Source organism: Patagioenas fasciata, chromosome 28 (assembly GCF_037038585.1).
Source record: "Patagioenas fasciata isolate bPatFas1 chromosome 28, bPatFas1.hap1, whole genome shotgun sequence".
Lineage (NCBI taxonomy): Eukaryota > Metazoa > Chordata > Aves > Columbiformes > Columbidae > Patagioenas > Patagioenas fasciata.
This window is the reverse complement of record NC_092547.1, coordinates 4680645-4706664: the sequence shown is the minus strand read 5'-3', so window position 1 is coordinate 4706664 and position 26020 is coordinate 4680645. Positions and strand designations below refer to the sequence as shown.

The following is a 26020-nucleotide window of genomic DNA, read 5'->3' as shown; positions in this document are numbered from 1 at the left end:
AAACGGGGCTCGTTACCTACAAAATACATCTTTATTAAAAATATAATCACTTGTTAACCCAGCAGAGGGGACAGAGGGACGCAGGAACGGGGGCAGCGGGGAGGGAAGCACAGCGAGGGCCGGGGAATAAACCTGGCGGGGGAAAACCAACGGCAAAAGCGAGGTACGAGCAGCAGAGCGGCCACGGGGCAGCTTTATTGCTTCCAAAGTTGCATAGGTTGGGGTGTCCCCCCCCAGCTCTGTGCTCCAGCACAGCCCAGGAACAGTGGGGACAGCCCCACAAACAACAGCTCGAAGGCAGGACACCGGCTTCCATGGGACAGGGTCAGCAGCAGCGAATGGCCAGTGAAGAGAAAGCACATCCACACTCCTCCTTGGCACGGGGGGAGCCCAAGCGCGGCCCCTGCACCCCACAGCAGCCGGGGAGCCGCCTCCTCCCGAGCTCTGCGACCTGCACATGAACCTGCTGCAGGTTTTGGTGCCCACACGGGGTTTCAGGCCCTTGGGCATCTTTGGTAAGGGAGGAGGAGCTGCCCGCTCCCTCCTGCAGCAGATGCTGAGCACGCAGACACCGCCGGAACGGGTCCAAAGTTCCTCTTGTGCCACCCGCAGCCCGGCAGAGGCAGCGGCGGGGGGAAGGGGGACAAGGGACAAGGCTCAGGGCACTGACAGGAGCCTGATGGGTGCCCAGGCCTGGGAAGGACGTCCCCGTCCCTGCGATTTGTGTGCTGGGGGCTCACGAGCACCCACACCAACAGGCAGTGGGGAAATGGCAGCGGTTCTGTGTTCGCCTCCGTGTGTCCGACCTCAATTGGCATCCAGGTGGTTGTGGGTCAGGGAGTAACTCCCGTGGTTCTTGTCAAAGGAGTCATCATCTTCCTCCTCATCTTCCTCCTCCTCCTCGAAGAGCTGCTCCTCGAGGAAGCTGCTGCCCAGGCCGTACTCCCACTCGTGCACAGAGACCTCGCTGGGGCTGATGTGACACGCGCCGCCCACAAACTCAGCAAACCTGAGAAGACGCCACAGAGAAGCGCGTTGTGCGTGGTCTCAGCGCCAGGACCGGGCGTTATCTGTGCTTCCCGCAGCGTGCCATGCATCCTCACACCCTCTATGCTTCTGTCCCCCTCTCTCCAAAGCCAGAGGTGACAGCACGGTGACCACGGGCTCTCAGAAGCGCATGGAGATGCCACCGCGCGCTGCCGGGGGATGTTACCTCTTGGGAGAGTGGATGCGGGAGATTGCGGTCCAGGCAGAGAAATCTGGGCTCCTGCAGTAGTTGCGGAGCTCCTCGAGGGCTTTGCGCGTCTCCACCTCGCCCTGGAGCCGGTACTCCTCCTCCGTCAGCAGGCGCGGGGGGCTCGGTCCGAGCCTGGCGCTCTGCACCCTCCTGCCCGCCCAAAAGCGCTGGTTACCGCCCGCTCAGGGGCAGCGCACATCCCTCTGCCCCTGCTCCTCGCTCCCATAGGAGCTCCCAGCCTCAGGGAGGAGCGGGATGCTCTCCCACACCAAGCCCAGGGAAAAAGGGACATCACCCCCCCCCCCCCCCCCCTTACATCCACCCCAGCCCCAAATTCCAGAGGAAACGCCCCAGTTCTGCACCACAGGCTCCATCCATGCTCCACAAGAGCCGAGGCGCAAACAGCCTCACCTGTAGAGAGCGAAGCCCCACTGCAAGGGATAGTCCAGGCTCTTGGTGCAGATGGCAACGAGCACCAGGGCCAAGGCGATGGGATGGATCTGGATGCTCGAGTACATGAACAGAAGCCCCAGGAGCTGCAGTGCCCAGGACAGGAGGTTGATGCTGCGCTCGTTCTCCAGCGGGCCGTACCGGTAGCACACGCCGAAGCTCACCAAGCCCGCCAGCAGCAGGTAACCTGAGGGAGAGCAGATGGAACGGGCAGGAAGCCTCGGCATCTTCCACCAGCGTGCTGCAGCTCCAGTAGGAAACGTGCAGACTGGTGAACCGCTGGCTCCGAAAGCCCAATGCATACCTAGGAGGTATTGCCAGTAGGACTTGCAGATCTCCCGCAGGTTCTTGAAGATCAGCTGGAGCAGGTACAGGGAAAAGGACCAGCCTCCTACCAGCAAGAAGTAAACAGGACTTTTCTAGAAGAGGAAATGGGGAAACTCAAGACGGGCAGTGGGCAACTGTAGCTGCCTCCCCCTGGGTTGTTGAGCCGTGCTCTGCACACCCAGACCCACAACCCAGAGCCCCAGCTCCCTCACAGAAAATCTGTACCAGGGTCTAACGGGTGAAAACATGACGCTCACCTTGGGCATGACCTTGGACATCATGTAGACGAGGATGAGCAGCGAGGCCAGCAAGCCAAAACTGATCCCGGCCGAGTAGTAGAAGAGTTGGCTCCTGCAGAGATCACACACGTGTGAGGTGTTTTACAGCTCAGGGGTGGCCCTGCACAAACACACCCACAGGGAGTGACGCCCAAGAGCTGCAGAACCAACCGGGCTCAGCCCCACCTGCTCAGCATGTCCCCGCAGAAAAACAGCAACAGACCCAGGAAGAAAACCAGGAACAGCTTCGGGTCAAAGCCTGGAAAGAAAGAGGGTCAGGGTTGGGACGTACGGACGAAAACACGCTTCTCTCTGCGGGAGTGTTTTCCTTCCCAAGAAAGGAGCAGCCTTCTTGGCCCTCAGAGCATGAGCTGGCTTGGCCACAGCCTCGCTGGCCCGGTCACGGCCTTGCTGGCCCCCAGGAGCCATCGCCACGGAGCAAACATACGTCGGAAAAGGACGACGCAGTACGTGGTGCCGGCCTCCAGCAGCTCGACCTTCAGGCATGTTTTATTGCTGTAGAGATCAACGTCAATGCTGGTGTCGTTCAGCTTCTCCTTCAGGAAGAAGAACACATCATTCCACACGCTGAACTGCTCCAGCTCCTCCTCGCTATCCACCTGGGTGACGCGGATCATGCGGCTGCTGTTGATCCGGATCTGTGTGGGGAAGGGATGCGGATGGAACGGTTGTGGGTGCCGGGGGGGGCCTCGGTCTGGCCGGACCCAGCGCCTGCCTCCTCTGCTCACCTGCGTCCGGGTCCAAATGTCGTGCCATTGCGGGACGCGGGTGTTGGTGTAGCAGAAGTGGCGAGGAACAGAGTTCAGGTACGTGCGGCCCTCGTGGAGCGGGATGATCGACTCCTTGGCATCTGCGCGACACAGAGCGGGCGGGTTCGGCAACACAGACCAGGCGCGAGGGCTCCGCTCCCACCAAAACACGGCACCCGCCCGCCCTTACCGGAGCTCCCCCCGTTACGGGCGCTCTGGGGGAGCAAAGATAAAAACTCTTCATTCGTTTCCCTCGGAATGTGCCACCCGGTTTTCTGAGATAATCCCGTTCCTGGGGCTGCCACAGACAACACAAACTCGTACCCCGCTCCCCACGCCCACCCCTGGGAAACCAAACCCGAGCAGAAGCTCCTGCGGGAGCCCCCGGAGTGCGGGAGGCGCCGGGTCGCACAGGGCCCGGCCGCACCGGCAGCTCCGGGCGCTCCCGCACCCGACGGGGCCGGGAGGGACTGAGGGAAGCAGCCGCGGGGCTCGGCCCCTCCAGGCACCGCCCGGACGGGGCAGCCCTGCCGCTGCAGCCGCGGTCCCGCTCCGCTCCGCGCCCCCCGGGCTGGGTCCCGGCCCCGCCGGACGCGTGACGCCGCCGCCGCCGCCTCCCCGGGGCCGCTGTCCCGTCCCGCCCCGCTCCCCGCCCGGTGCCGTCGCCGCCCCGCGCACCTGCGCCCCCCAGGGGCGGTGGGAGGAGCAGCAGCACCAGCGCCCCCAGCAGCCGCCGCCATCGCCCCGGAGCCGGTTTCATTCCTCCCGCCGCGGCGACGCCGCCGGTTTCCGCTTCCGCCGCCGCCCGCCTGGCAACGACCGCCGGGGGTGCGCGGCAGCCAATGAGAGCGCGGCGTTCGCGTGACGCCTGCGCCGAGTGACAGCTGAACCGACCTACCGGAATGCCGCTCGCGATCCAGCCCCGCCTACCGGCTGGCTGACACGTTCTACAGCTTATCAGCGCAGCTCAGGCAGAACCAACCACGGCCCCGCCCTCGGTTACCACGGTGACTGACAAGGGGCACACCCGACCGTAGCAACCGTGAGCCCCGCCTTAGCAACGGCGCTGACAGGCACACCCCTCGACCTATCACAGCACACGCCCCGCCCATCACGCGCTCCCGCCTCCATCGCCAATTCGGACTGATTGACAAGCTCCTCCTCCTATCAGAAAGCAGTCCTGCTCTTTTTCTTTTTTCTAATGGGCGGTCATTTTGGGGGGATTCGGGTCCCGCCCCCTCCGTCCTCCCCAGGACCGGGGACGCAGCTCAGGGGCTAACGGGACCCGCTGCCCCGGGACAGGGAGCCTTTCCCCGGCCGGGCCGCGGAGCCCCGCCTGCCCCCGTTCCCCGGGGAGTCCCGTGGGGCCGGGGCGTCCCCAAGGAAGCGGGGGGATCACGCACCCCCACGGGCGGAGCGGCGGCTCGGGGCTCAGCATCCGCTGTGCCGGTTCTCCCCGCTGCAGGGTGCGCTGCTTCCACGGGGCAGCGAGGCCATGCGGGTCTCCCCAGCCCCTCGGGTCCCTCCCCGTGGGGCGCCAGGGCGCCGGGTCCGCCGGCCGCCCGTGGGCGGGGAGCGGGCTCGGGCCCCCCCGCACCCCCCGGGCCGTGGGCGGCGGAGCCGGGAAGCGGCGGGGCCGTGGGCGGAGGATGTGCGTCAGCCGGGGGCAGCGCCGGGCCTGGGAACGGCCCCGCCGCGCTGGACGCCTGGTCGCTGGGGGGCGTGCGAGGGGGGCGGCCGGCGGGAGGACGGGGGCAGCCGGGGCAGGAAGGGTCCCCGCGGCGGGGACTGTCCCCGTGGGGGAGCTCCGGCTGCCACTCCCCCCGCCAGCCCCGGGGACGGGACCGGCCACGGCCCCCCCCGGGCAGGAGCGTGGGGGCGGCTGGACCCACGCCAGGCGCCCGGCCGCGGTATAAATAGCGCCGAGCCACGCAGGGCCGGACACGGGGCGGGGGCCGTGATCCTCCCGCGGGGCCCGGGTGCTGCGGGAGGGGGGTTCCAGCGTCCCCCCTCAAGACCCGAGGATCGTTCTCCCTCCACTCCCCATCTTCTCTCTGGGGCCAGGCCTGTGCCGTGGGGGTGTTCACCCTGAAGCCTATCGATGGCAGCCGGTGACTGGGGGATGAGATACAAAGTACCGGCTCTCCGCGGGGGTTCTGGCGCCCCGGGACAGCGCCAGGGTAACGGGGACAGCGGCGCCCGGCAGCATCGCTGCTGCAGGACCCGGAGATGCTGCGAGCGGCGACCCCGGCCGGGGTGAAGGTCCCTGCGCTCTCCGGGCACCGCGACTCCTGCCCCCGCTCAAGGGCTCCTTGTGCCTCGCGTGTCCACCCCGCGCTCCCCACCCGGGACACCGGCTCCCGTTCCCCGCTCCCCCCCTCCAGCGGCGGAGGCTGCCCGGTCCACGGGACCCCCGGAGCCGCTGTGCAGGGCGCCGGTCCCCGCTCCCCCCGGCTCCCGGTGCCGCTGCGCCTCCTGCCCGGGGAGGGGGGGCCGGTGCCGCCGCCCCCACCAGCTGCCCCCCCGCCGCTGCCGCCCGCGCTGCGCTCGGCGGGGGCGGCAGCCGCGGGATCCGCCCCCGGGGCCTCCCACGCCGCGGCGCAGCCGGGGCCGCTGCTATTTCACGGTACCGCCCGTGTGGGCGGCGCGCAGAAGCGGCGCGGCGCGGCGGAGCGAGCGCGCCCGGCCCGGCCGCGGGACCCCCTGAGCCCCGGGACCCCCGGGACCCGCGGAGCGCCCTCCCCGGAGCCCCCGCCACCCCCCCCGGCGGCCGCGCACGGGGCGGTTGCAGCGGCCGGAGCGGCGCCAGCCGGCGGTGAGCGAGCGGGGGGCGGCGGGAGGGGACGGGGGCACCGGGAACCGCGGCGGGGCGGGGAGCGGAATGTGGCCGGGGCACCGGGGGGGCACCGAGCAGGGCGGGGCAAGCGGGGCCGTTGGCCGCGGCTGGATCGGGATACCGGCACATCACCGGCCCCGCGCCGTCGGGGTTGGGGAGGGCTGGGGCAGCCCCGGGTGCGTGTCCGGCCCCACGCGGGGGGTGTGGGGCTGCTGGTGGCAGTAGGGGGGTTGGGGTACAGTCCCGGGCATGGGGGGGACAGAGGGGGACCCCACTCGTGTCTGTGCCATGTCCAGGGGGGCTATGGCCACAGGGTCTGTCTTAGCAGGCATGGGTGGGCCTGGGTGTCTAGTGGGGGTCGGGGACCCTGAAACACCCCACATTGCCCTGTCCTGCATGGGGTGACCCCCCTCCCCACCCTGTCCCCCCAGAGCACGGGCCAAAGGGTGAGGAGGGGACTTCTCCTGCGTGTCCGTCCGTCCATCCCCTGGCGTGACGCCGTCCGTCCCGCAGGCTCGCCATGGCCCTGCCCCGCACGCTGGGGGAGCTGCAGCTGTACCGGGTGCTGCAGCGCGCCAACCTGCTGGGCTACTACGAGACCTTCATCCAGCAAGGGGGGGACGACGTGCAGCAGCTCTGCGAGGCGGGCGAGGAGGAGTTCCTGGAGATCATGGCGCTGGTGGGCATGGCCACCAAGCCCCTGCACGTCCGCCGCCTCCAGAAGGCCCTGCGTGAGTGGGCCTCCAACCCGGGGCTCTTCAGCCAGCCCGTCTCGGCCGTCCCCGTCAGCAGCATCCCCCTCTTCAAGCTCTCCGAGGCCGGCGGGCGCAAGGCGCTCAGCAACGGGCACGCCAGCCCCGGCGACGCCGCGGGCAAGGGGGGCAGCAGCGCCGGGACGCCCCCAGCCCGCAGCCCCACGGAGCCAGGGGAGAAGCTGTCGCCGTCGGCAGCCCCACCGTGGCCGGGGAGGAGCACCCCCGAGTCGGAGGGCGGTGGGGATGAGGAGCCAGGGGGTCCCCCCTTCTCCCCGGGTGGGCTCGGGAGCGAGCAGCCGGCGGGCACGGAGGTGCTGGAGCCGGAGCTGGTGCGGACGGTGGCGGAGAGCGTGGAGCGGCTGCTGCAGAGCTGCCCCCGGGGCGGCGAGGCCGAGCTGCGGGCGCTGATGAAGCTCAACAAGAAGCTGGCCAAGGCCGTGGGGCACATCTTCCAGCTGGAGGATGGCGACCGGCACAAGGAGGAGGAGATCCGCCGGCACAGCGCGATCTACGGCCGCGGCGAGGCCCGGCGCCGTGAGGGCAAGCAGCTCACCCTGCACGAGGTGGGTGGCGCGGCGGCCGGTTTGAAGGTCCTGGGGATGCGCTGGCTCGGGGCGGGGGGTGCTCTGGAGGTGGAGGGTGCGGGTCAGGGTCCTGGAGCAGACACGGGGTCCCACGGGTGCTGCTGTCCCCGCTCACGCGTCATTTGTGCCCCCCAGCTCATCATCAACGAGGCGGCCGCCCAGTTCTGCCTGCGGGACAACTCGCTGCTGCTGCGGCGCGTCGAGCTGTTCTCGCTCTCGCGGCAGGTTGCGCGGGAGATCACCTACCTGTCCTCGCTCAAGGTCACCAGGTGAGCCCAGGCCTGGGTGTCCCGGCCATCGCCCCCTCTGTGCCCTGGGAGCTGCACCGCAACCCAGGGCCGGGACTGCGCGGCACCGACCGCCCCTTCCCTCGCATGAGCTGTTTACAGCCTGACCTCAGCGCCGTGGGCGGCGGGAGGGCGGCCGGGATGCCGGGCGCTGGAGACACTGCTGGGGACACTGCTGGGGACAGCCCCGTCCCTTGTCCCCTTCCCCCCGCCCGCCGTGCACCGTGGCCGTGCTGCCTTTTCCCTTCGCTCTCCAGCTGCTCCCCCGTCTGGCCACCCCCGGTTCCATCTGTGCCAAAGCCCCGATCGGAGCCGTCCCGCGGCACCGCCCTGCCCGGGCGGCCGCCCACGCCCGGCGCTGCCCGCGGCGTGGCAGGAGCCGGGCCGGCATGTGCGCCGTGGGGCCGCTGCACGGCCGCCCCCACGCCTGACTCGGCCCCTCGTCCTCCCCCCGCGCAGGGCGCATCCCGAGGAGAGCGGAGCCACCGCGGCCAAGCGGCTCAAGCAGGAGGTGGGTGCACGCCCAGGGCGCGGGGGGGCACACCCGTGCGCAGGTGTGCGCAGCTGGCAGCGTGGGCAGGACGGCGCGGCGTGCCCGGGGCTGCCCACGCCGGCTCGGGCAGGCAGCGAGGGGCTGCGGGGGGTGCGGAGCCCCCCGGCGGGACATGGTCCTGCGCTCACCATGCGCTCCCGGCAGGTGGGTGAGCAGAGCCGCCCGGAGCTGCTGGCGCTGCCGGGGGCGCCGGAGCCCCCCGGGGCTGCGTACCGGGCCAGCCTGGAGGAGGACGCGGGCAGCCTGTCTGGGGAAAGCCTCGATGGGCACCTGCAGGGTGAGTGGGGTCCCCTTCCCTTCCTTTCCCGTTCCCGGCTCCCCCAGCACTGACCGTCGCCCTCTCTCCGCAGCGGCTGGGCCGTGTCCCCGGCTGACGCCGCCGCCCAGCGCGGCCCCCGACGTGGCGCTGGGCCTCCCCCCCCACGGGCTGTGGAGCCGCCACATCCTGCAGCAGACGCTGATGGACGAGGGGCTGCGGCTGGCGCGGCTCGTGTCCCACGAACGCGTGGGGCGGCTCAGCCCCTGCCTGCCCGGGAAGCCCCCGGCGCCCGGTGAGCCCCCGCGGGGTGGGGGGGGGGGCGCGGTGTTGCGGTGGGGCCGCGGCTGCCGTTCCCCCGCGGCAGCGCCGCCCTGACACCGCCCCCCTGCTCTGTCTCCCTGCAGAGTTTGAGGACGGCTTGGCAGAACGGGGCCCGCCGGCCCCCCCGGACCCCCCCCGCGGCACCATCAAGGTGGAGCAGGAGACCAGCCGGCAGTGAGGCCCCCCAGCCCCCCCGCCACCATTAACGAAGCAATAACGTGCTGGGGGACGGGTGCCGGTGGCGTGGCGGCGGCGCTCTGGGCATGGAGAGCCAGGGGGGGCTCGGCCACAGCCCCCCACCCCGGTCCCGGCCCCTCCTGCACCGCTCTGGTTACCTCAGCCGCGGTGGGACGCGCTCCCCCCGCAGCAGCAATACCCTCGTCCCCACCGGGGCTGGGGAGCCCTCGATGGACTCGAACCCGCTGTACAGCCCCCCCCGGTGTCCCCAAGCCGGCGTCCCCCGGCTCCGTCACCGTGCGCGGGAGCCACGTGCGGCACCGCGTGTTCCAGCGCCGCCACCCACGCCGGGCACACGGTGCCGTGCGCGCCCCCCGCGCAGCGCCCACGCGTCAGCGACCCCCCCAGCGGCACCGCGGCGTTTCGGCTGTAAATACCCCCCCCCCAACCCCCCGCAGCAACCACCGCTCAGCGCCAGCAACTGCGCACCCCCCGCACGCACCCCCCGCCTGCCCCCCGGTACCCGTGTGCATGGGCCCTGTGCCGTGGGGTGTCACACGTGCCGTGGGGTGTCACAGATAGGTGCCCCCCCAGCACAACGCAGGTGGCGTTTGACGGGCACTGGGGTGGTGCTGCCCCCCCAAACCCCTTAGGGTCCATCCCCCCATTACTCCCCCGTTTCTGTGAGCCGTGCCCAGCCCTGGGGTGTGTGTGTCCCCCCCCCAAGTTAGGACTGTGTGGTGTCTTTTTAGAGCATTAGCGACTCTTCCTTTGTAACGTGTACAGTAGATTATTTATTTTGTTATTTTGGAATAAAACTTTATTTTATGGCTTATCTTCCTGCTCCCAGGCGATGGGTCCGGTGCTCCCCTTCCCCCACCAGGAGCTGTGGGGGGGTCCCAGTGTCCCCCAGGCCGGGGGGGCCCCATCACGCGCCGCGCTGGCGCGTCCGCCCCGGCGTGGTTCCCGCTGCCGCCTCCCGCCCTCGCCACTGACTCACGGCGGCCCCCGCGGCGCTGAGCCCGGCGGCGTGGGCTGGGGGCAGCGGGGGGGCCGCACCTGCACCCCCTCCTCACCGCGGAGCGTATACATGGGGGAGGGCAGGGTGTTATCCGGAGTGCTGTCCCCCCCCCAAAAAACCAACTCCCCTTCCCTAGGGTTTCCACCCTGGTTGAGTCCAGGAGTACAAAGGCTGTGGTAGGGGGCACAGTCCGATGACACCCCCGGCAGCCCCGTGACCTCCTCACGCGTGTCCCGGCCGGGCGCTGTCGTCCCACCGCGACTCCCCTGACCCCCAGCAAGATGTGCCGGGGCTGGGGTACCCGCTGCGCTGCGGGGGGGGCGCAAAGGGGGGGCACAGCGCGGGGCCCTCCAGCTCCATGTCGTGCAGGAACTGCTCAAAGTCCGAGCTGGGGGGCAGGTCCATGCTGGGTGGCATCCTGGGGACACAGGCAGTGGGGTGACCCAGGGGATCCCCCCCAACCCCCTTGCGGACCCCCCCGCCTTGTACTTACCACCGTGGGGAGCTCGGCAGTGGTGCCTCCACCATGGGGGGGAACGGGGCCAGCTCAGGCATCTCCTCGTCCCGCGGCTCTGGCGAGGGGCCCCCGGGCAGGTACTGGTTGTGCATGAAGGGCCTGGGGGCCACAAATGGCGGGGGGGGGCTGACACAAGCCATGGGGCACCCCCTTGCCCCTGTGCTGCTTGCAGCCCCACGGCACAAGGGGATGCGCTTGGTTCGGGGGGCTGGGGTCGGTCTTGTTGGGAACACCAGCACTGGGAGCACCGGTCAGCTGGGGTGGGTGGGAGAAGGGCCCCCCGGCCATGTGCCAGCGCTTACATGGGGTTCCTGAAGGCGATGTCCTGGCAGCGCGGCAGCGCGGGGTCCATCACCAGGGGCGGCGAGAGCATCTGCGAGGGGCTGCGGGGAGAGCGGGGGCGCTGAGACGGGGGGAACACCCCTCCGGCACATAGGAATTAATTCTATCAATTCTATGTGTAAGCAGGGCTGTTGTCACTCCGGTCCAGGACAGACTGTCACAGCAGCATTGGTCTGCAGGGGTGACATCCCACCCCATTCTCCTCAAATAAGGGGTGCATCAGAACCCAAAATACAGCTCATCCCAGCACTGCGCCCACCGGCAGCACCCGGAGCGCTTATCTTGGGTAGCTGAGCACCAGGAGCGTTGTTTTCGGGGACGGACAGACCTATGATGGGCTGTGTGAAAACTGGGGCACTGTCATTTTCATCCTTAATTTTGATCAGGAGCACTGCAGGCTGGTTAAGGGAGGTTTCCCTGGTTCTGGAGCCACTGTTTTAATGGCGTATTCCCGTGTGGCTTCATAATCTAGAAATGGGGCTGTCTCCAGAAGCTGATTATCAAACCCCGGCTTTAGCCTAAAAGGGACATCATGGGCTGTAAAACAAGTAACTTTGCCATTCAGATCAGCATCCTTGTCCGTTACTGTTATCAATGCAATTTGTGTATTAAGGGGGGGTTATCAGACAAAAGCACCGTCCGGTTTGCTGGATTGATAATGTATCTTGTGTCTATTGATGGGACATTGTCATTAATACCCAGGCACTGGGGGGCCCACCCTGCTCCCCACCCTCGCCCAGCACCGTCCTACCTGGGGAAGGACCCGAGGCTGTCGGAGACCATCATGTTGATGCTGGTGTCACCTGGAGGGTGTTGGTAGCCCGTGGGGACAGACGGGGGGCAGAACGGAGCGGGGGGGCTGCAAGTGCAGACACAGTGGGTTCACATCTGGGGGGGTTCTGCACCGCAGCCCCCTCCATGCCCCGGGCACAGCTGGGCACAGCTGGGCACTCACCACATGGGGCTGAGCACAGACTGCAAGCTCTCGGGGTGCAGCTCGGGCTGCAGCATGGGGGGGGTGAACATCGGAGCCTGGGGGTGGTCGTGGGGGCCCCCCGCGGTGCTCTGGGGCTGCTGGTCCCTGCGAAAACACATCATCCCCATCAGACAGGTGGGTCCGGTACCCGCAGGGGACTCCTCAGACACCCCCGTTTGGCCTGGTCAGAAATCCGCCCCCCCAGCAGCGATGTGTCGGCCGGGGGGGTCTGTGCACACACCTCCATGCACCCACCTTTCGCTTTCCACGGTCATCTTGATGGCAGTGGACACGTAGCCCCGTCCATCCTTGCCCGTCTGCTCTTCTGCTCAAAGGGGAGAAGCATCCATGAGCCACCACCCGGCACAGGGCCATGACAGCCCCCTTGCCCAGAGACCCTCTTCTCTTCAAATTGTGTCGCTGGGGAGGCCGATGTGACACCCACGTCCCCACCACTCACTGTTGTAGTGGCTGCCGAACGCCTGGTCCTTGGGGATGTTGGGGTAGAGGTTGCGGAGCTGCCCCAGGTCGCGGATGCGGTCGCCGAGGGAGCGGATGGACAGGTCCTTGGCAGAGAAGGGCTGGATGTTCTCCACCTGGCTGGACCCTGTGGGGGGACACGGCACAGAGCTCCGTCACCCGCTCCCCAGAACGCCCCGTGTCCCCAAGCCGCAGTGACACCCAGAGCAGCCGCTGTCCCCCCATCTCACCGTCCTTGCCCCGGATGACATGAGCGATAGTGATGCCTCCGATCTCCGAGTCGCTGAAGCGGAGCAGGAAGGTCCCGTCAGGCTCGGTGCTCAGAAGCTTGCAGACATACTGCTTGCTGATGAAGCCGACGATGAGCCTGGAGGGACAGACAGACACACAGTGGGCCAAGGTGGAGGACAGGGACCAGGACAAGCGATCCCACCGGGCCCACAGGCACCCACCTGTCTGACCAGTAACTCTTGAGGCATCGCTTGGTGAGGTCCAGGACTCCATCAAACCACTGCCAGAAGGTGAAGCCCCGACCAGGCAGGATCTCCTGGGGTGGAGAGAGGGCGTGAGGCTCCCCAGGGCCACACCGACCCCTGCCCACCCTGGCCAGCCCTCCCATTCACCTTGTTGAACTGGGCCCAGGAGACGCTGCGGCTCTGGAAGTCCTCGGGTCTGGCGCTGTGGTCATTGAAGATCTTCTGGGCCAGGAAGAAGTAGTGGTCCTTGAGGAGCCCCTTAGTGGTTTGCACCTCTGCCATGAACTTCAGGTTCAGCGTATCGCACATCTTCTCCCACGGCACCCGCTCGGCCACCACGAAAGGCACCCGGTCCTGCGGCGGGGCCGGCGGCGTCAGGACAGCGGGTCACGCACCGCCGGCTCCGTCCCTCGCCCCGTGGCACTCACGATCTCGGAGAAGGCGTTATCCCACAGCACGGTGGCTTTGGCGTTATTGTCCTGGTTCCCGTGGACGATGACCACGATGGGCAGGGACAGGACCTGGGGCACAGAGCGGTTCCCCCTCAGCCCCGGGGCGGCCGCGCTGGGAGGGTCACAGGGGCTGTGCGGGAGGGGGTCGGTACCTGGAGGTGGACGGACAGGTTGCCGGGGGTCAAGGCCACGGTGGTGCTGAACAGGACGGCACATTTCTCCTCCGTCACCGACTCCGATCCCTTCCGCTCGCAGCGCTTGATCTTCTTCAGCAGCTACAAGGGGAGAGCTGAGCATCAGCCCTGGGCAAGCGCTGGGGCACTGTGCTGGTTGGACTGCAAACGGGTTGATTTTCTTCCTGCATCACAAACCTTGCTTTTCCCAGCTCATGGTTTGCACTCAGTTTGAGAACAAGCAGATCCCAGCCCAGCACAGGGTTCATGGTTTGAATGGCTCTGCTCTGAGAGCCAAGGACACTCTGAGCTCTGCCCACAGGGGTGAGGCAGCGAGGAAGGGGATGGATGGACAGAGCTGCACTGACACCCACACTGAGCAACCAGAGCGGTCCAGCCCATTAGCATCCTGTGAATTATTTAAGGAGACTTGGGACCTTCTGGTTGACTCTTCCATTTTCTCTGCTCTTGGCTCTTGTTATTGAGCCGGGGGAGTTTTAGGTTGGGACGTTTAGTTCGGCTTTTGCCATTTTGCAGAGGCCTCTGAGCCTTTCTGCCTTTTCCCTCTCTTTTCTCTCTCTGGGATCGGCTTTGGGACCAGGTGCCATTTCCTGGCACTGCCTGCTCAGCGTGTTCACGAGGAATTGCCTTGACTAGCTTTTATTTCTATTTTCTATATATATTCACTAGTAGCGTATTAGTATTTTGTTATTTTCCTAAACCGTGTTGATCTCAACCCAAGCTTCTCCCTCCCGTTCTGATTCTCTCCCCTATTGAGGGGGTGAGGAGCGACTATCGTGGTTGTATTGCACTCTGGTTCAATCACTATGGGCCCCCAGCCCACCCCCCAGCCCGTCCCATCCGCCCCTGGCTCGGGGCACTCACCACGTTCTTGAAGTTGGCGCAGCAGGTCCCGCTGGCGGGGTTGGTCTCCAGGGCCACCACGTTGTGCATGATCTCCCCCGTGCTCTCGCTGTGTGGGGAGGGGGTCAGGGGGTGCCCGGCGTGGCCGCCCCCTCGCCGCCCCCCGGCCGCTCACCTGAGGGTGCCGCTGTAGGCGCTGAGCGCCAGCTCCCGCGCCTGCTTCTCCGTCACCATGTCGGCGCGCACCATGTAGGGCTTGGCCGCCGCCTTCAGCAGCTGCGGGCCCAGCAGGAACCGCACGCTCGCCTGGAACTTGGTCTGGGTCTTCAGCACCTGCGGCGGCTGCTTCTCCACCACGAAGGAGCTGGGGAGCGGGGGAGACCATGGTGCCCGGCACAGCCTCCCCCGCCAGCTCTGCCGCCACCGAGCCCTGCGCGTTACCTCTTGACCAGGCTGGACAAGACCTCGTTGAAGCGCTCCAGGAGCCGGGGCAGCAGCTCGGCCCCCAGCTCTGCGCTTGCCGCCATCACCTGCTGGTGCAGCTGGAAGTGAACCTCGACCAGGCTCTCGCACCTGCCGAGGAACCACGGGGACACGGGCACCCTCAGCCTCAGCTGGACCCCCGAGCTGTCCCCGGGGAGCGGAGCCGCTCTGTGTCCCCGTGTCACCTCACCTCTTCTGCAGCGGAGCCAGGTTCTCCTCAAAGACAGCTCTGTTCCCCGCCAGCTGCTGCTGCCTCTTCCAGATCTGGATCCTCTTCAGGACCTGCTGCTTGACCGCCTCCAGCTCCTTCATGGCCTCCAGGATCAGGCTGGGCAGCTCCTGGGGGGCAGCACCGGCCATGGGGCTCTGGCCCCCCCAGCAGAGACTGACACCCCCGCTCCATCCCCCTGGACACTGAGACCCCGGGAGCTCGTTGGCTCCTTCCCCAGCTGCTCCAGACCCCACTCACGCTCTCCGGGGGTTTCGCTTCTGTCTTCAGCTGCGGGTCCCGCACATTGGGCTGCAGAGAGGCTGTGGATGAAGGATGGGGGTGTCCCCATTAGCCGGGGTCTGCAGGACACCCCAGGCGCTGCGTCCCCACGCCAGCCCCATCCCCTCACCCGCGAAGCTGTCCCGCAGCGCCTGGATCTCACGGACGCGATGCTGCAGCCGCTGCAGCCCCAGGTTGAACTTCAGCTCCTCCTGGCGCTGGTGGAAGCTGAGGGGGAGATGCCGGTCCTGGGGGAGAGCAGAGAGTGGTGAGGGGGGCCCTGACACCCCCAAACATCAGGGTGCCCCGGGCCGGGGGACAAGGACCACGCACCCGCTTCAGCACGGCGGCTTTCTCCCCGTCCAGGATGGCTCGCAGCACGGCCACCAGGCGCAGTGGGTCCCGCCGGTAGGCATTCTATGGGTACACAGTGACAGGGTGTCACGACACGTGTCCCCCAGCCCCGTTTTGGGTCCCCTCCCCACAGCAAACGGCACCGAGCAGCCTCGGGGTTTTCACGACCCGAAGAGCGGGACAGAGCGCAACTCGCTGTTCTGACACAGCTGATTCCCAGCTTTAAAACCTCGATAAACCGCGCGTGAAAAATCACAAATCAGCTTAAAATTACAACAAGAAATCAAAGCAAAGCGAACTCTTCTTTCCGCAAGCATCTCCTTGAGATGCCTGCTGAAGATCCTCCCGCTGCCTTGGCCTGGGTGGATCTTACTACTGAGAACAGGGGGAGGAATTTCCCCGCTGGCTCCAGCTCCCTGCACCCCGTGCCAGCTCCTGCGGCCTCTGAGCATTTCCCAAATTAGCCACTTCCCAAAACAGCAGCAGTGAGCGGCCGGACAGCGCGCACGGTGCCTCCGGAGCACCGGCGGCTCCGTCACCGAATCCCGGAGCCCCAGGGCCTGTCCCGCGTTCAGACGCAGCTCTGGGGACAAACCCAGCCCGTGGTTCTGGGGACAAAAGGCTCAGGTTTGGTGTCCCACAGCTCACACATCCCATGGGGGAGCACCCGGCTCTCCCAGCAGCCAGAGCTTCCCCCCCGGGGGGCTCCGGAGAAACGGGGGCGCAATAGGGTGAGGGATGGTGGGAGGAAGGAACATGGGAGGGTGGCTCCTCTTGAGCGTTTTAAACACACAAAAAAAGCCCTAAATTGAAACATCTGCTTGTTTTCCTACAATTTTAAAAAGCAAGATTCTTGTTTTGGAAAGTTACCCCTTTCCCCAGAAGTTATGACTAAAGCAGATCCCTTCCCAAATGTATATTAAAAGTGTCTGTTACCAAAAAGCAGGGCTTGCAAGCAGAACAGGGCTCTAAGAGCTTCGCTGGCAGGAGAGAGAGCACAGGGGTTAAATCTGCAATCACAGAGGGTGGAAGAGAGACAGAGAGCAATTCAACAGACCTCGCTAAACAGCCCAGAAAAGAAACCCAGCACGCACAGGCGGACACGGAGGAGGAAACGCAGCACAATGCGTGGCACGGAGGAAGGAGAAATCAAACAAGCAGAAAATGGGGAACATCTGGCGAGGTGGCTGCCCCGGGGCTGGAGGCCATGGGACACGGGGAAGGCTCCGCCAGGGCTGGGTGCCATGGGACCTGGGAGGTTGTGGCCATGGGGGCAGCTCCGCCGGGCACCCAAGGGGCTGTAGAACCGTGGCAATAAGGGGAAGCCAGTGGGACAACCGTGGTTGCGGTGGTGACGCCCCGAGCGCTGCGGTGAGATGGGGGTCAGCCCCAGGACATGAAAACCCCCCCGTCCTCCTGAAGCGCCCCAAAAACCCCCATCGTTGGGTCCACACAAGCTCGTTGCTCGTTGCCTTGACGCAGGTGTCAAGTGGAGACCAACTCATGGCGCCGGCCCCATCGAGCGGTGCTTGAGCCGGCGAATCCACAGCATAAAATAACGGCAGTGCAACACGTTCCCGAGGGTCCCCGCTCACCTCGACGCTGCTGATTTGCTGCAGGATCTGGCACTGCTGCCCGTCGCTGCCGGCAGCGCCGCGGAGCTTCTCCAGCATGGCCGCCAGCATCCCGCTGGCCACGCTGGTGCAGAAGGCGTCGGAGCCATTGATGAACTCCCTGGAGAGGAGAAGAGGTTGGGTGGATGGGCGCGAATCCTCCACCCTCCCCTGTGCAACCCACGCTCGCTTTGGAGAGGAAGGGGACACCTGGATTTCCAGGGGAAACGTGCTGCACAAACAAGGGCGAACTGTGCTCGGAGAGCGAGGAGGCGGCTCCCTGGAGAGGCCGCGGCTCCCGAAACCTCCCGAAACCTCTCCCACGTGTACGCCCGGCTGCTGCACGCCCGCCCATCCCTACCAGCCCCATCGCCGCGGCTCGACCCACGCCGCTGCCCCCGGGTCCCGGAGCCACACGGGACTCACCAGGGCTGGTTCTCCAGCCAGTCGGCCAGGAGACAGCGCAGGCTGCGGGGAAACTCCGTGAAGAGGCCGCTGAACTCCTCCGGCGGCATGTGGGAGACGATGCTCCAGAGGGACATCTTGGCAGCTGTCACCTGCAGAGGAACAAGGGGACGAGGCGTGAGCGGGGTGCCCAGAGCACCGGCGGCTCCTCGGGGAGGGCAGGCGAGTCCCTTCGCTGCCTGAACCTGCTGCTCGGCAGGAGGAGGAGGAGGAGGAGCAGGAAGCCCAATCCAGGATCGGCCTCTTGGGCAATCCTGGGCGGGCAGGCAGCCCATTTGTGCCTCAGTTTCCCACACCCCTGGGGAATCCCTGCGCCTCCTGCTGCGGGTGACACGCAGGGAGACGCAGGGGGCTGGGCAAGCGCCGCCGGCCTTGGCGTCGGAGATGGTGGAGCCGGTGGGAGCAGGGAGGGCGTGAAACCCCAGAGCATGGCGAGGCTGGGGGGTCTCGGCAAGGGGCTGCTCCCCAAAACCTCCCTGAGGAAGGCGCCTCACTTGGGCACAACCGAGGAACTGGAGTGCGGCACCAGGTGGACCCCCCCTGGAAAGGCTGGGGGGTCACGGCCCAGCCCAGCCCAGCCCAGCCCAGCCCAGCCCACAGATTCTCCGGGTGTCGCAGCCTCGACAGCCGCCCCCCCCAGCCGTGCCCGCCCCGTCCTGCCCGCGCCATGTCACTTCCCGCCAGCCCGCTCCCCTCCTCCCCGCTGCCCCCCACGCCGGCCGGCAAGGGGGGTCACTGCCCCCCGGCACAGACGCACCTCGCTGCTGCTTCCCCGGGCCGGGACGCAGGCCGGATCCTGCGGTGGGCACGAGGCACCGGCCAGGGCGACCGCGGGACCCCGGCCAGCCCGTCCGCCCGGGGCCGCGTCCCCGTCCCCGCCAGCAAACAGGGCCTCACGTCACGGGTCCTCGCGGGCAGCGCGTTCCCCGCGGGCCTGGGCTGCGCTGCGAGGGCCGAGGCGGAGGTGGAGCCGCCGGGGCCTTTGAGAAACCGTGCAAGGGGAAGGAAGCCAGCGTCACTGGGGCAACGTCGCAGCGAGCGCAAAACAACCGCGCCGCCAGCTCGGTGCCGGCCGCCCCGCCGGGACAAGGGGCCCGCCGGGGGACGGCGGAGGTGGCGCGGCCCTGGGTGCTCCGCGGCCCGCGGGACGTGGGCAGCGCGGTGGGACCGGCGCCGGCGGAGCCCCACGTGCCGTCCCAGGGGGCGACCCCAGCAGACGGAGGCTTGACCCCCGGCCACGCCGAGCCCAGCGCTTCCAGGGACGCGTTTGCTTTCTACTGGCCCGAGCAAATGGATCCTGATGACTTCCTGCAGCACAAAGCCCGAGGGCTGAGTTTGCTCCGGAGGGGACAACGCGCGGTGGGAATCGCACCCAGGAGCGCCGCCTCGGCGAGGTGGTGGCTGCTGGCAGCCCGGGAACCAAGACAGGAGGAATAAACAGCCTCTCATTTTGTGATCCTCAAGATCTAATCCCCATCCTCCTCCTCCTCCTCCCCCCCCCGTTAAAACCTGTATTTCTGCTTAGCCCTGGGAGGCTGGTAAGTGGCAACCTGGGACGTAAGCTGGGCATGCCTGAATTTGCAAAGAGTCTGTTGGAGATGCTGGGCTCCTCCTCCACAGCCCCAGCTCCCTTCCAGCCCAGGGGACAACAGCTCGGAGCAGCTCGGCGTCGGGGACAGGCCCGTCCCCTCCGGGCACCAGCCGCTCCTCCAGCCCAGCCGTGCCCTGCTTCCCCCCCGCCCTCATTGCCATGTTTTCCTCCTCTGCTCCTTCTGCAGAACAGCCCTTCCTTGGCAAGACCCAGCCGCTGCCGCGGTGCCCCAGCCGAGGCCGCGCACACGGGGGTACCCTGGAGAGAAGCCGGCGTGCCCAGGATCCGGCCCCAGCGGCACCGCGGAGAATGGCGCTGGGGGCAGAGACCAGGCCAGGCCTGCCCGGCACAGGGATGTGAGACACGTCCTGGGAAGCTGAGGTGGGAGCATTGAGCCTGGAATTGCCACCAGGGGAAACCCCACGGCCACAAGGAGCCTCCGGCGTGATGGTGGAGCAGGGTACGGCGCCTGGTGTAGAGGAGCAGCGCCTGGGCTGTGCCCTGCGCCCTTCTGCCTGTTCCCCCTTCCAAATCACAGTCGGCGCAGCCACTTTCACTTCCTCCTCCACCCCAGGGGCCATTTCGCCTCCTTGGCGGGGCCAGGGGTCCCTGGGCTGGGAGCCCAGGCCCAGGAGGGGATCGGTGACCCCAGAGATCATTGACCCCAGACTCTGCTGACTCACCAGGCCATGGGAAACCAAGTCAACATCCCAGAAGCAAGAGCTGCCCTACGTCTCACGGCTGTTACTCATTAACCACCGGCACTTCCTGGCAGCAGATCGCAGCCCCCCACCCTCGGGGCCACCTCTCCCCACACGTTGGGGGAACCAGGACTGCGAGGGACCCCCTTCCTGGCTGGTCCCCCTCTGCCCTCCCCAGTTTCCCAGCCCACAGGCTGCTGAGAGAAGGAGCTGGCAGCTGGTGGGCACGCACATCCTGCACCTTCCCCATCCTCCTGGGTGCTGAGCAGAGACTTCCCCGGGGCTTTCTCAGAACCTCGGAGGTTTCCCAGTGCTTGACGCCCAGGACACCTGGGCTCAGCTCTAGCGTCAGGACACAGCTCGTGGAACCTCGCTGTCTCTCCAAACGCCACGGTTTCCCCAGGGTGCTGGGGAGGCAACGCTGCCGGCTCTATAGCCAAGACCAAGGCAAGGGAGCGCTGTCCCAGACGGCAGGATATGGTGACAGCGCCGCGGCAAGACACCGCAGGGCCTGTGCGGCAGCGGGGTCTGGCCGCAGCCAGCCACTCTCCAGCAGTGAAAGCTCTTCTGATTCAGAAGAAGAGGAGCAGGGCCTTCCCCAGCCGACCCAGCCCCAGCGTGACTCAAGGCACGGGGAGTCCACACCGAATCCAGTCCCCAGGAGCTCGCTGTCCCACCTGCGGGACTGGGGTGGCTGGTGCAATTGTTTGCCCCAGACACCTTTCTCTCCAGACACCAGGGTGCCAGCAGCTGCATCCACTTGCCAGCTGGGTGCTGTGGACTTTGGGCCCGGCAGCCCCGCCGCACACCTGGGCGGGCAAGGACCGGGTGGCATCTCCAGCGGCGTGGCCACCGGAGCCGCAACACCTGCCAGCCCAGCTCCAGAGCGCCCACCTGGGGGCTCCACAGCACCCAAAGCCCCTTCGCTGTCCCACTCCGGACATCCCTGCGAGGCCACGTCCCGTTCAGCGCCGCTCCCTGCGGAGACCCCGGTTCATCTGCAGGGATTCACCCCGGAGGTGCCCGCCGGGCATCTCTGCCCCGGGCATCGCCCGTCCCGCTGCCAAGAGTCCCCCTGCCCACCCGCTCGACCCTCGGGCACCCGGACCTTGGCACGGGTCCCGCACCCGTGGGCCCGCCCCCGCGACCCCTGCACCAGCTCCGCTCCCCCGGGGCTGCCGCTCTCCCCCGAGGGACCCCGGTACCCAGCCCGGTGCCCCTGCCCCAGCCCAGGGGCGGGGCGGGAGGCGCTGGGCGGCGGAAGGGGCCGCTGCGGGGCCAGCACTGGGTCCTGGTCCCCTCTCCGGGAGCCGCCCCGGCCCCGCCGCCGGTACCGGCTCCGCGCCCCCGTTACCTGGCGGAGCCGCCGCTGGCGCGGGGCGGCCGGGCTGGGCCGGGCCGTGTGGCCCCTCAGTCCATGGCGGCGACCGGGCGGGTCCCGCGGCTGCTCCGCTCCGGCGGAAAGCGCCGAGCGCCAGGAAAGGGGAGGAGACGTGCGGGCGGCGGGTGCGACGGGGAGGGAGCACCGGCCGGGCCTCGGCGGCTCCCCAGGACCCAGCAACCCTATATCCGACACCCACCCGCGGCCCCGTGCCCTCTCTCGCCCCGCGTCCGTGTCGTGGCCCTTTGCCGCGGAGCACCCCCAACCCCGCGGAGCGGAGCCGGGCTGGTGGTCCCGGTACCGCACGCTCTGAGCCCCGGGGCCCCGTGCTGCGCTTTGAGTCCCGGTCTGTGCCCCCCCTGCCCGTGCGCGGGGTCTCAGGGAGGGGCGGTGCACATCGCCTTAGGGGTTCTTGCGGCACCAGGGAGCTCGTTGCATGGGGGGCTCATTGCGGGAGGGGGCTCGCTGCTCGGGGGGTCCCAGCACCTTGGGGATGGGGCCCGTTGCCCGCCCAGGAGAGCGCCTGAGGCCGCTCCTACACCCCCCGCCGGAACGGGGGGAGCCCGCACCGGGCAGGACCACCCGGGCGCCGCCAGGGCGCGCTGCCGCACCGCCGGTGCCACCGGGCCCGGTCCTTGGGGCGGGGCCGCCGCCGGAGCCCCGGGGTGCGCAGCCCCCGGGGTCGGGTCTCCGCATTCCCGCATCGCCGGTGAACCCGCGGTGCTCGGGGCCGTAACCGGCACCGGCCGTGCCGGCAGCACCGGGGTGACCCGTCCCAGACCTTGCACCCGCTGCTCGCGTTTGCCCAGGAGACCCTTTGCAGGGGGACCCTCAATGACTGACCGGTGATCTCGGCCCACCCGGAGTTGGCATCGGCATCTGCAGCAAGACCCTGCAAGGCGCTGGAGGTGCAAGGGGCCGCAATGGCCTTCATCCCACCAGCGTTAGGGTACCACGGGGTGCACTGCCCTGGGGGGGCAGCAGAGCCCACAGGGCAGGGGCTGCATGGAGAGGGGGCTGTGCAGAGCCACCCAGGCGGGTCCTGGCCGGGGGCCACGCGTGGGAGGAATGCTGAGCGCACAGCTGCAGCCGTCCTGGCCATCTCCACTCTGCAGGGCTTGCGCAACCTCCGGGGCCTCTGGCGCAACGGTGGGGGGACGCAGAGCAGCCCTTCAGACCCCCAGCGCACCCCCGGGTGTGTGCCCCTGCTGGCCCTCCTGCAGGGGGGGCTTCCGTGGAACATCTGGACCTTCCTCCTGAACATCTGGCGTAGCTTGAACCAGCACCACTGCCATGGACGGCTGCTTCTCCCCCCACACCTCTGCCAGCACGGCTGCCTCGGTGGGGTGGGGGGCAGGTGTGTGACATCGTTGTTTGAAGAGGTGACATCACTTGGGCGGGTTGCAGGCAGCTCCAGCTCTGATGTCAGGGCTCTGAGATGGTGACCACAGCTGTGGTGGCAGCAGAGTGACAAGGGGCAGCAGAAGGGAGCTGGACCCATGGGGACCGAGCTGGGATAGGGTGGTCAGATGGCACTGAGCTTGGCCTGGGGGGGTCCACACTGCCAGACCCCCACCTGGCCAGCAGCCCCCACTGCAGCTTGGGCTGCACCCAGGGCTCTGGAGCCAGCTGGATCCTGGGACTTTTGAAAGTGTTGCAATTATTGGCAGAGTGGCCCCGGCTGTGACCACTCAAAAACGCAGATTAGGGTGGCGGAGACTCGTTACCAAACAACCGAGGCAGGATGAAATGTTCCCTGCAGAGGAAAGGATGTTTTGGTGAGACGAGACAACCGAGGTTGTTTTTTGGAGATGGAGCCACTGCAGCTCTGCCAAACCCCACAGTGGGCTTGTGTGGCAGAGCGTGGGCGACCGGCTCTGCCTTGGCTCAAGTTGGGCAAGTGAAACCCAGCTCCGGGCTGAGCTGTGCGCTCGGCCCTGGTGACAACGGGGCCGGTTATGGCCCAGCTCTCCCGTCCCGGTAGAGGGACATGGTTGGGGCCTGGGCACCGCAGGATGCGCCACCAGGCGTGGGGGGGCGCACGCAGTGCCGCAGGCAGACCCTGCTGTGGCTGCCCCCAGCCTGCCCTGCGCACCGCATCCTGCACTCCATCCTGCTCCCCATCCCGAACCCCCTCCTATACATACCCCATCCTAACCCCCTCCTGTCCCCCCTCCCGTACCACAGCCCACTCTCCATCCCATATGTCCCCGATCCCGCACCCCATCCTGTGCTATACCATTCCATACCCCTTCCCGTCCCCCATCCTGTACCCTATCCCATACATACCCCATCCCATACCCCATCCTGTACAAACCCCATCCCAAATTCTATCTCGTATCCCCTCCTGTCCTCCATCCCGTACCCCATCCTGTACCCCCTCCCGAACCACATCCCACTCCCCTTCCCATATGTCCCCCATCCTGCGCTATACCATTCCGTACCCCTTCCCATCCCCCATCCTGTGCTATACCATCCCATACCCTATCCCGTCCATACCCCATCCCATACCCTATCTCGTACCCCTTCCCGTGCCCACCCCGCCCCCGGGGGCGCAGCCCCCTCCACCCCACGCGCATGCGCGCCGCGCGGCCGCCGCGTACGACCCCCCCCCCCCCCCTCCCGTCGCTCCCCCCGCCCCGTTCCCCGCGCGCGGCGGCGGCGGCTCGAGCCCGGTGACGTCAGCGGGCGGCGGCGCGCGCTCCATCCATCCCTCCGCCGCGGCGGCGGCGCGCGCAGCCCCCCCCGCCCCCGCCCCCCTCCTGCCGCCCCCGGCGCCGCCGCCGCCGCCGCCGCCCAGCCCGGAGGGTCCGCCCGCCCCGGCCCGCCCCCGCCCGCGCCCCCTCCCTCCCTCCCTCCCTTCCTCCGCGGATGTCGGTGCGCGGGCCCGGGACGCGCCGCCCCGCGGGCAGCACGGCGTGAGGAGCCGCCGCCGAGCCGCCGGCATGGGGCCGCTGCTGCCCCTCGCCGGGTGCCTGCTGGCCCTGCTGGCCGCGCCCGCCGCCCGCGCCCTCGAAGGTGAGTGCGGGGCCGCGCGGGGCGGGCGCCGGTGCGGAGCGGTGGGGACGCCCGGCCGGGGGGGCAGCGCCGCAGCTGCGCGGCCCCGCGGCCGCTGTCGGGGACGCGGGGGCCCGGGAGCGGCCGCAGCGCTCGGCCGGGCCGGGGAGGGGGCGGGAGGCGCCGCCGTGACAAAGCAGAGCGGGCGCAGCCCGGCCCCGCAGCGCCGCGGGGGCACCGGGGGGCACCGGGAGCGGCGCGTCCTTCCCCGCGTCCGCCGCAATGGAAGATGCGCCCCCCCCGCCCCGTCCGCCCCCCCACCAAGAGCCGCGGGTGGCCGCGCGTTCGCGCTGCCCGTTTTTTGCCGGTTTCTGGTGACTTTCCGCCCACCCGCGGCCCATTTTCCTCTGGAATCCAAAGTTTTCCCCGCAGCCAAGCAGGAAAGTTGGAGCTCGGCACCGTTGCGGGAGCCCGGACCGGGATCCCCCCCCCTCCCTGGGGACACGGTGACAGCCCGGCCTGGTCCCCTGCTCTTGCATAACTGGGGCCGCTTCTCTGGAGCCACCGCAGCCCGGCTGCGGAGTTTGGCCCGTGGCCGGGCTGGTGGCATCGGGAAAATGTTTACCCAGCGATGGGGCTTTCTGTCCGTCCGTCTGTCTGTCCAGCCTCCCCTGCCAGCTGCTTTTTTCCAAGCTGCGCACGTCTCGTTCCCTGCTCTTATTGATCTATTCAGTAAATACTTTAGCGAGCTCGTCAGCTCAATGGCCGGGCTTTTGAATGTACAAGGGGCTGCTCTTGGCAGCGGGAGCGCGTTTAGGAGCTGGCAGCCGAACGAGCCGGGATCCGGCGACGGCAAAGTTCCTTACAACGCCTGAATGTGTGGGGCAGGAGGCTGTTTTTCCCGTTAAAAGCAGAGAGATGGGGGTTCTGAGCTGGCTTGCTCAGCTCTCTTATGGATTTGCTCCATCCCGATGGGAACGGCCTGGCAAAGGCTGGAGTGATTCATTTTTTGGGGAGGGTTTTTGCGTCCCTGCTCTTTGCCCGTCTCGGAGCGAACGGGGCAAAGCTGCTGGTGTTTGGTGGCGTGGCAGCGCTTGACCCGTCACCCGGTCAGCGGGGTGGAGGAGGAGGAGGAGGAGGAGGAGAAGGAGAAGGGTCGGCCAAACGCCAGATCCCTGCCCCAAATTAGTGGCTGGAGCCTGTGGTTTCCAGCCCTCCAGCCTCTTCTTGCCCCACTGCAGGTCCAGGTGCTTCATTAGCGTCCCTTGTAGGGGGTGGCAGGAGCAGAACGGCTCCTGAGCCCTGAAGCTGCTCAGCTGACCCCGCTCAGCGCTCGTTAGCATGGGGCTGATTGACCTGCTGGCCAACAGTTGAGCCCACCGGGTGGTGTCCCCGCCCCGCTCCTGGGACCCCCGTCTCCATCGTCCCCGCTTGGAGCAGCCGGTGGCTCCAGAAGTTCGAGGGGGCGGGAGGGACGGGCATCACTCATTGCATAAGCCGCGTTGCCTTTGGAAACGAGGCTGCAGGATGATGATGATGATGATGATGGTGTGCGGGAGGGAAGTTCCTCCATCCTCTTCTCCACCCCGTGAAGTGGAGTGGGGCAAAAGAGACACCCCCTCCTTCCAGCGGCACCCAAGGGGAGGGATGTTGGGGATGAGGGGCCCCATGGAGCGTTGAGCTATGGGTGCTCCGGAGGGCTGGGGGAGTGCAGAGTGACCCTCAAAGCCACCGGACCCTCAGGGACGCGGCTGAGCTGGTGCCTTGACCCCAGCGCCTCCGTTTGCACCCCAAAAGAGGTGCCGGGGTT

General features: G+C 67.6%; 5 protein-coding genes across 15 annotated transcripts in view; 3 read left to right on the top strand and 2 right to left on the bottom strand.

Moving 5' to 3' along the window:
- Nucleotides 1–12: 12 nt before the first annotated feature.
- On the bottom strand, nt 13–5271 carry NEMP1 (nuclear envelope integral membrane protein 1). The gene is made up of 11 exons (XM_071799840.1): nt 5194–5271; nt 4399–5044; nt 3741–3956; nt 3042–3163; nt 2741–2951; nt 2479–2551; nt 2272–2365; nt 1992–2106; nt 1649–1874; nt 1214–1387; nt 13–1009 (listed from the first exon to the last, which is right to left on the bottom strand). Exons 1-11 carry the CDS (start codon nt 5269–5271, stop codon nt 808–810), a joined length of 2157 nt encoding a protein of 718 aa, XP_071655941.1. The 3' UTR covers nt 13–807.
- Nucleotides 4277–6250, top strand: LOC139825737 (uncharacterized). Its single transcript, XM_071799839.1, has 3 exons — nt 4277–4528; nt 5127–6119; nt 6227–6250. Exons 2-3 carry the CDS (start codon nt 5292–5294, stop codon nt 6248–6250), a joined length of 852 nt encoding a protein of 283 aa, XP_071655940.1. The 5' UTR covers nt 4277–4528; nt 5127–5291.
- On the top strand, nt 5768–9669 carry NAB2 (NGFI-A binding protein 2). 3 transcript variants are annotated; one of them, XM_065858809.2, is made up of 7 exons: nt 5768–5877; nt 6412–7216; nt 7373–7506; nt 7984–8035; nt 8222–8354; nt 8428–8628; nt 8741–9669. In XM_065858809.2, exons 2-7 carry the CDS (start codon nt 6419–6421, stop codon nt 8833–8835), a joined length of 1413 nt encoding a protein of 470 aa, XP_065714881.2. In that variant the 5' UTR covers nt 5768–5877; nt 6412–6418; the 3' UTR covers nt 8836–9669. The 3 variants fall into 3 exon arrangements, with proteins under 3 accessions (XP_065714881.2, XP_065714883.2, XP_065714882.2); XM_065858810.2 differs by having other exon boundaries at nt 5807–5877; nt 6330–7216; XM_065858811.2 differs by lacking the exon at nt 8428–8628.
- On the bottom strand, nt 9605–24916 carry STAT6 (signal transducer and activator of transcription 6). Of its 6 annotated transcripts, none has more exons than XM_071800074.1 (23): nt 24836–24916; nt 17502–17632; nt 17058–17196; nt 16399–16437; nt 15442–15525; nt 15239–15356; nt 15088–15149; nt 14809–14957; nt 14577–14708; nt 14311–14499; nt 14157–14244; nt 13251–13373; nt 13075–13167; nt 12794–13000; nt 12623–12717; nt 12401–12537; nt 12151–12297; nt 11946–12015; nt 11670–11795; nt 11466–11573; nt 10675–10755; nt 10349–10471; nt 9605–10273 (listed from the first exon to the last, which is right to left on the bottom strand). In XM_071800074.1, exons 2-23 carry the CDS (start codon nt 17615–17617, stop codon nt 10078–10080), a joined length of 2622 nt encoding a protein of 873 aa, XP_071656175.1. In that variant the 5' UTR covers nt 17618–17632; nt 24836–24916; the 3' UTR covers nt 9605–10077. The 6 variants fall into 6 exon arrangements, with proteins under 6 accessions (XP_071656175.1, XP_071656170.1, XP_071656171.1 ...); XM_071800069.1 differs by lacking the exon at nt 24836–24916 and adding an exon at nt 22057–23267 and having other exon boundaries at nt 16399–16472; XM_071800070.1 differs by lacking the exon at nt 24836–24916 and adding an exon at nt 22057–23266 and having other exon boundaries at nt 16399–16442.
- The window catches only part of LRP1 (LDL receptor related protein 1), an 86544-nt gene continuing 84509 nt past the window's right edge, over nt 23986–26020 (top strand). For all 4 annotated transcript variants that reach the window (XR_011735998.1, XM_071800068.1, XM_065858804.2 and 1 more), the window contains exon 1: nt 23986–24231. Coding sequence is in view for 3 of the 4 variants with exons in the window: in XM_071800068.1 (XP_071656169.1) it covers nt 24159–24231 (73 nt within the window). In the remaining variant the exon portion in view is untranslated. The remainder of the gene's footprint in view (nt 24232–26020) is intronic.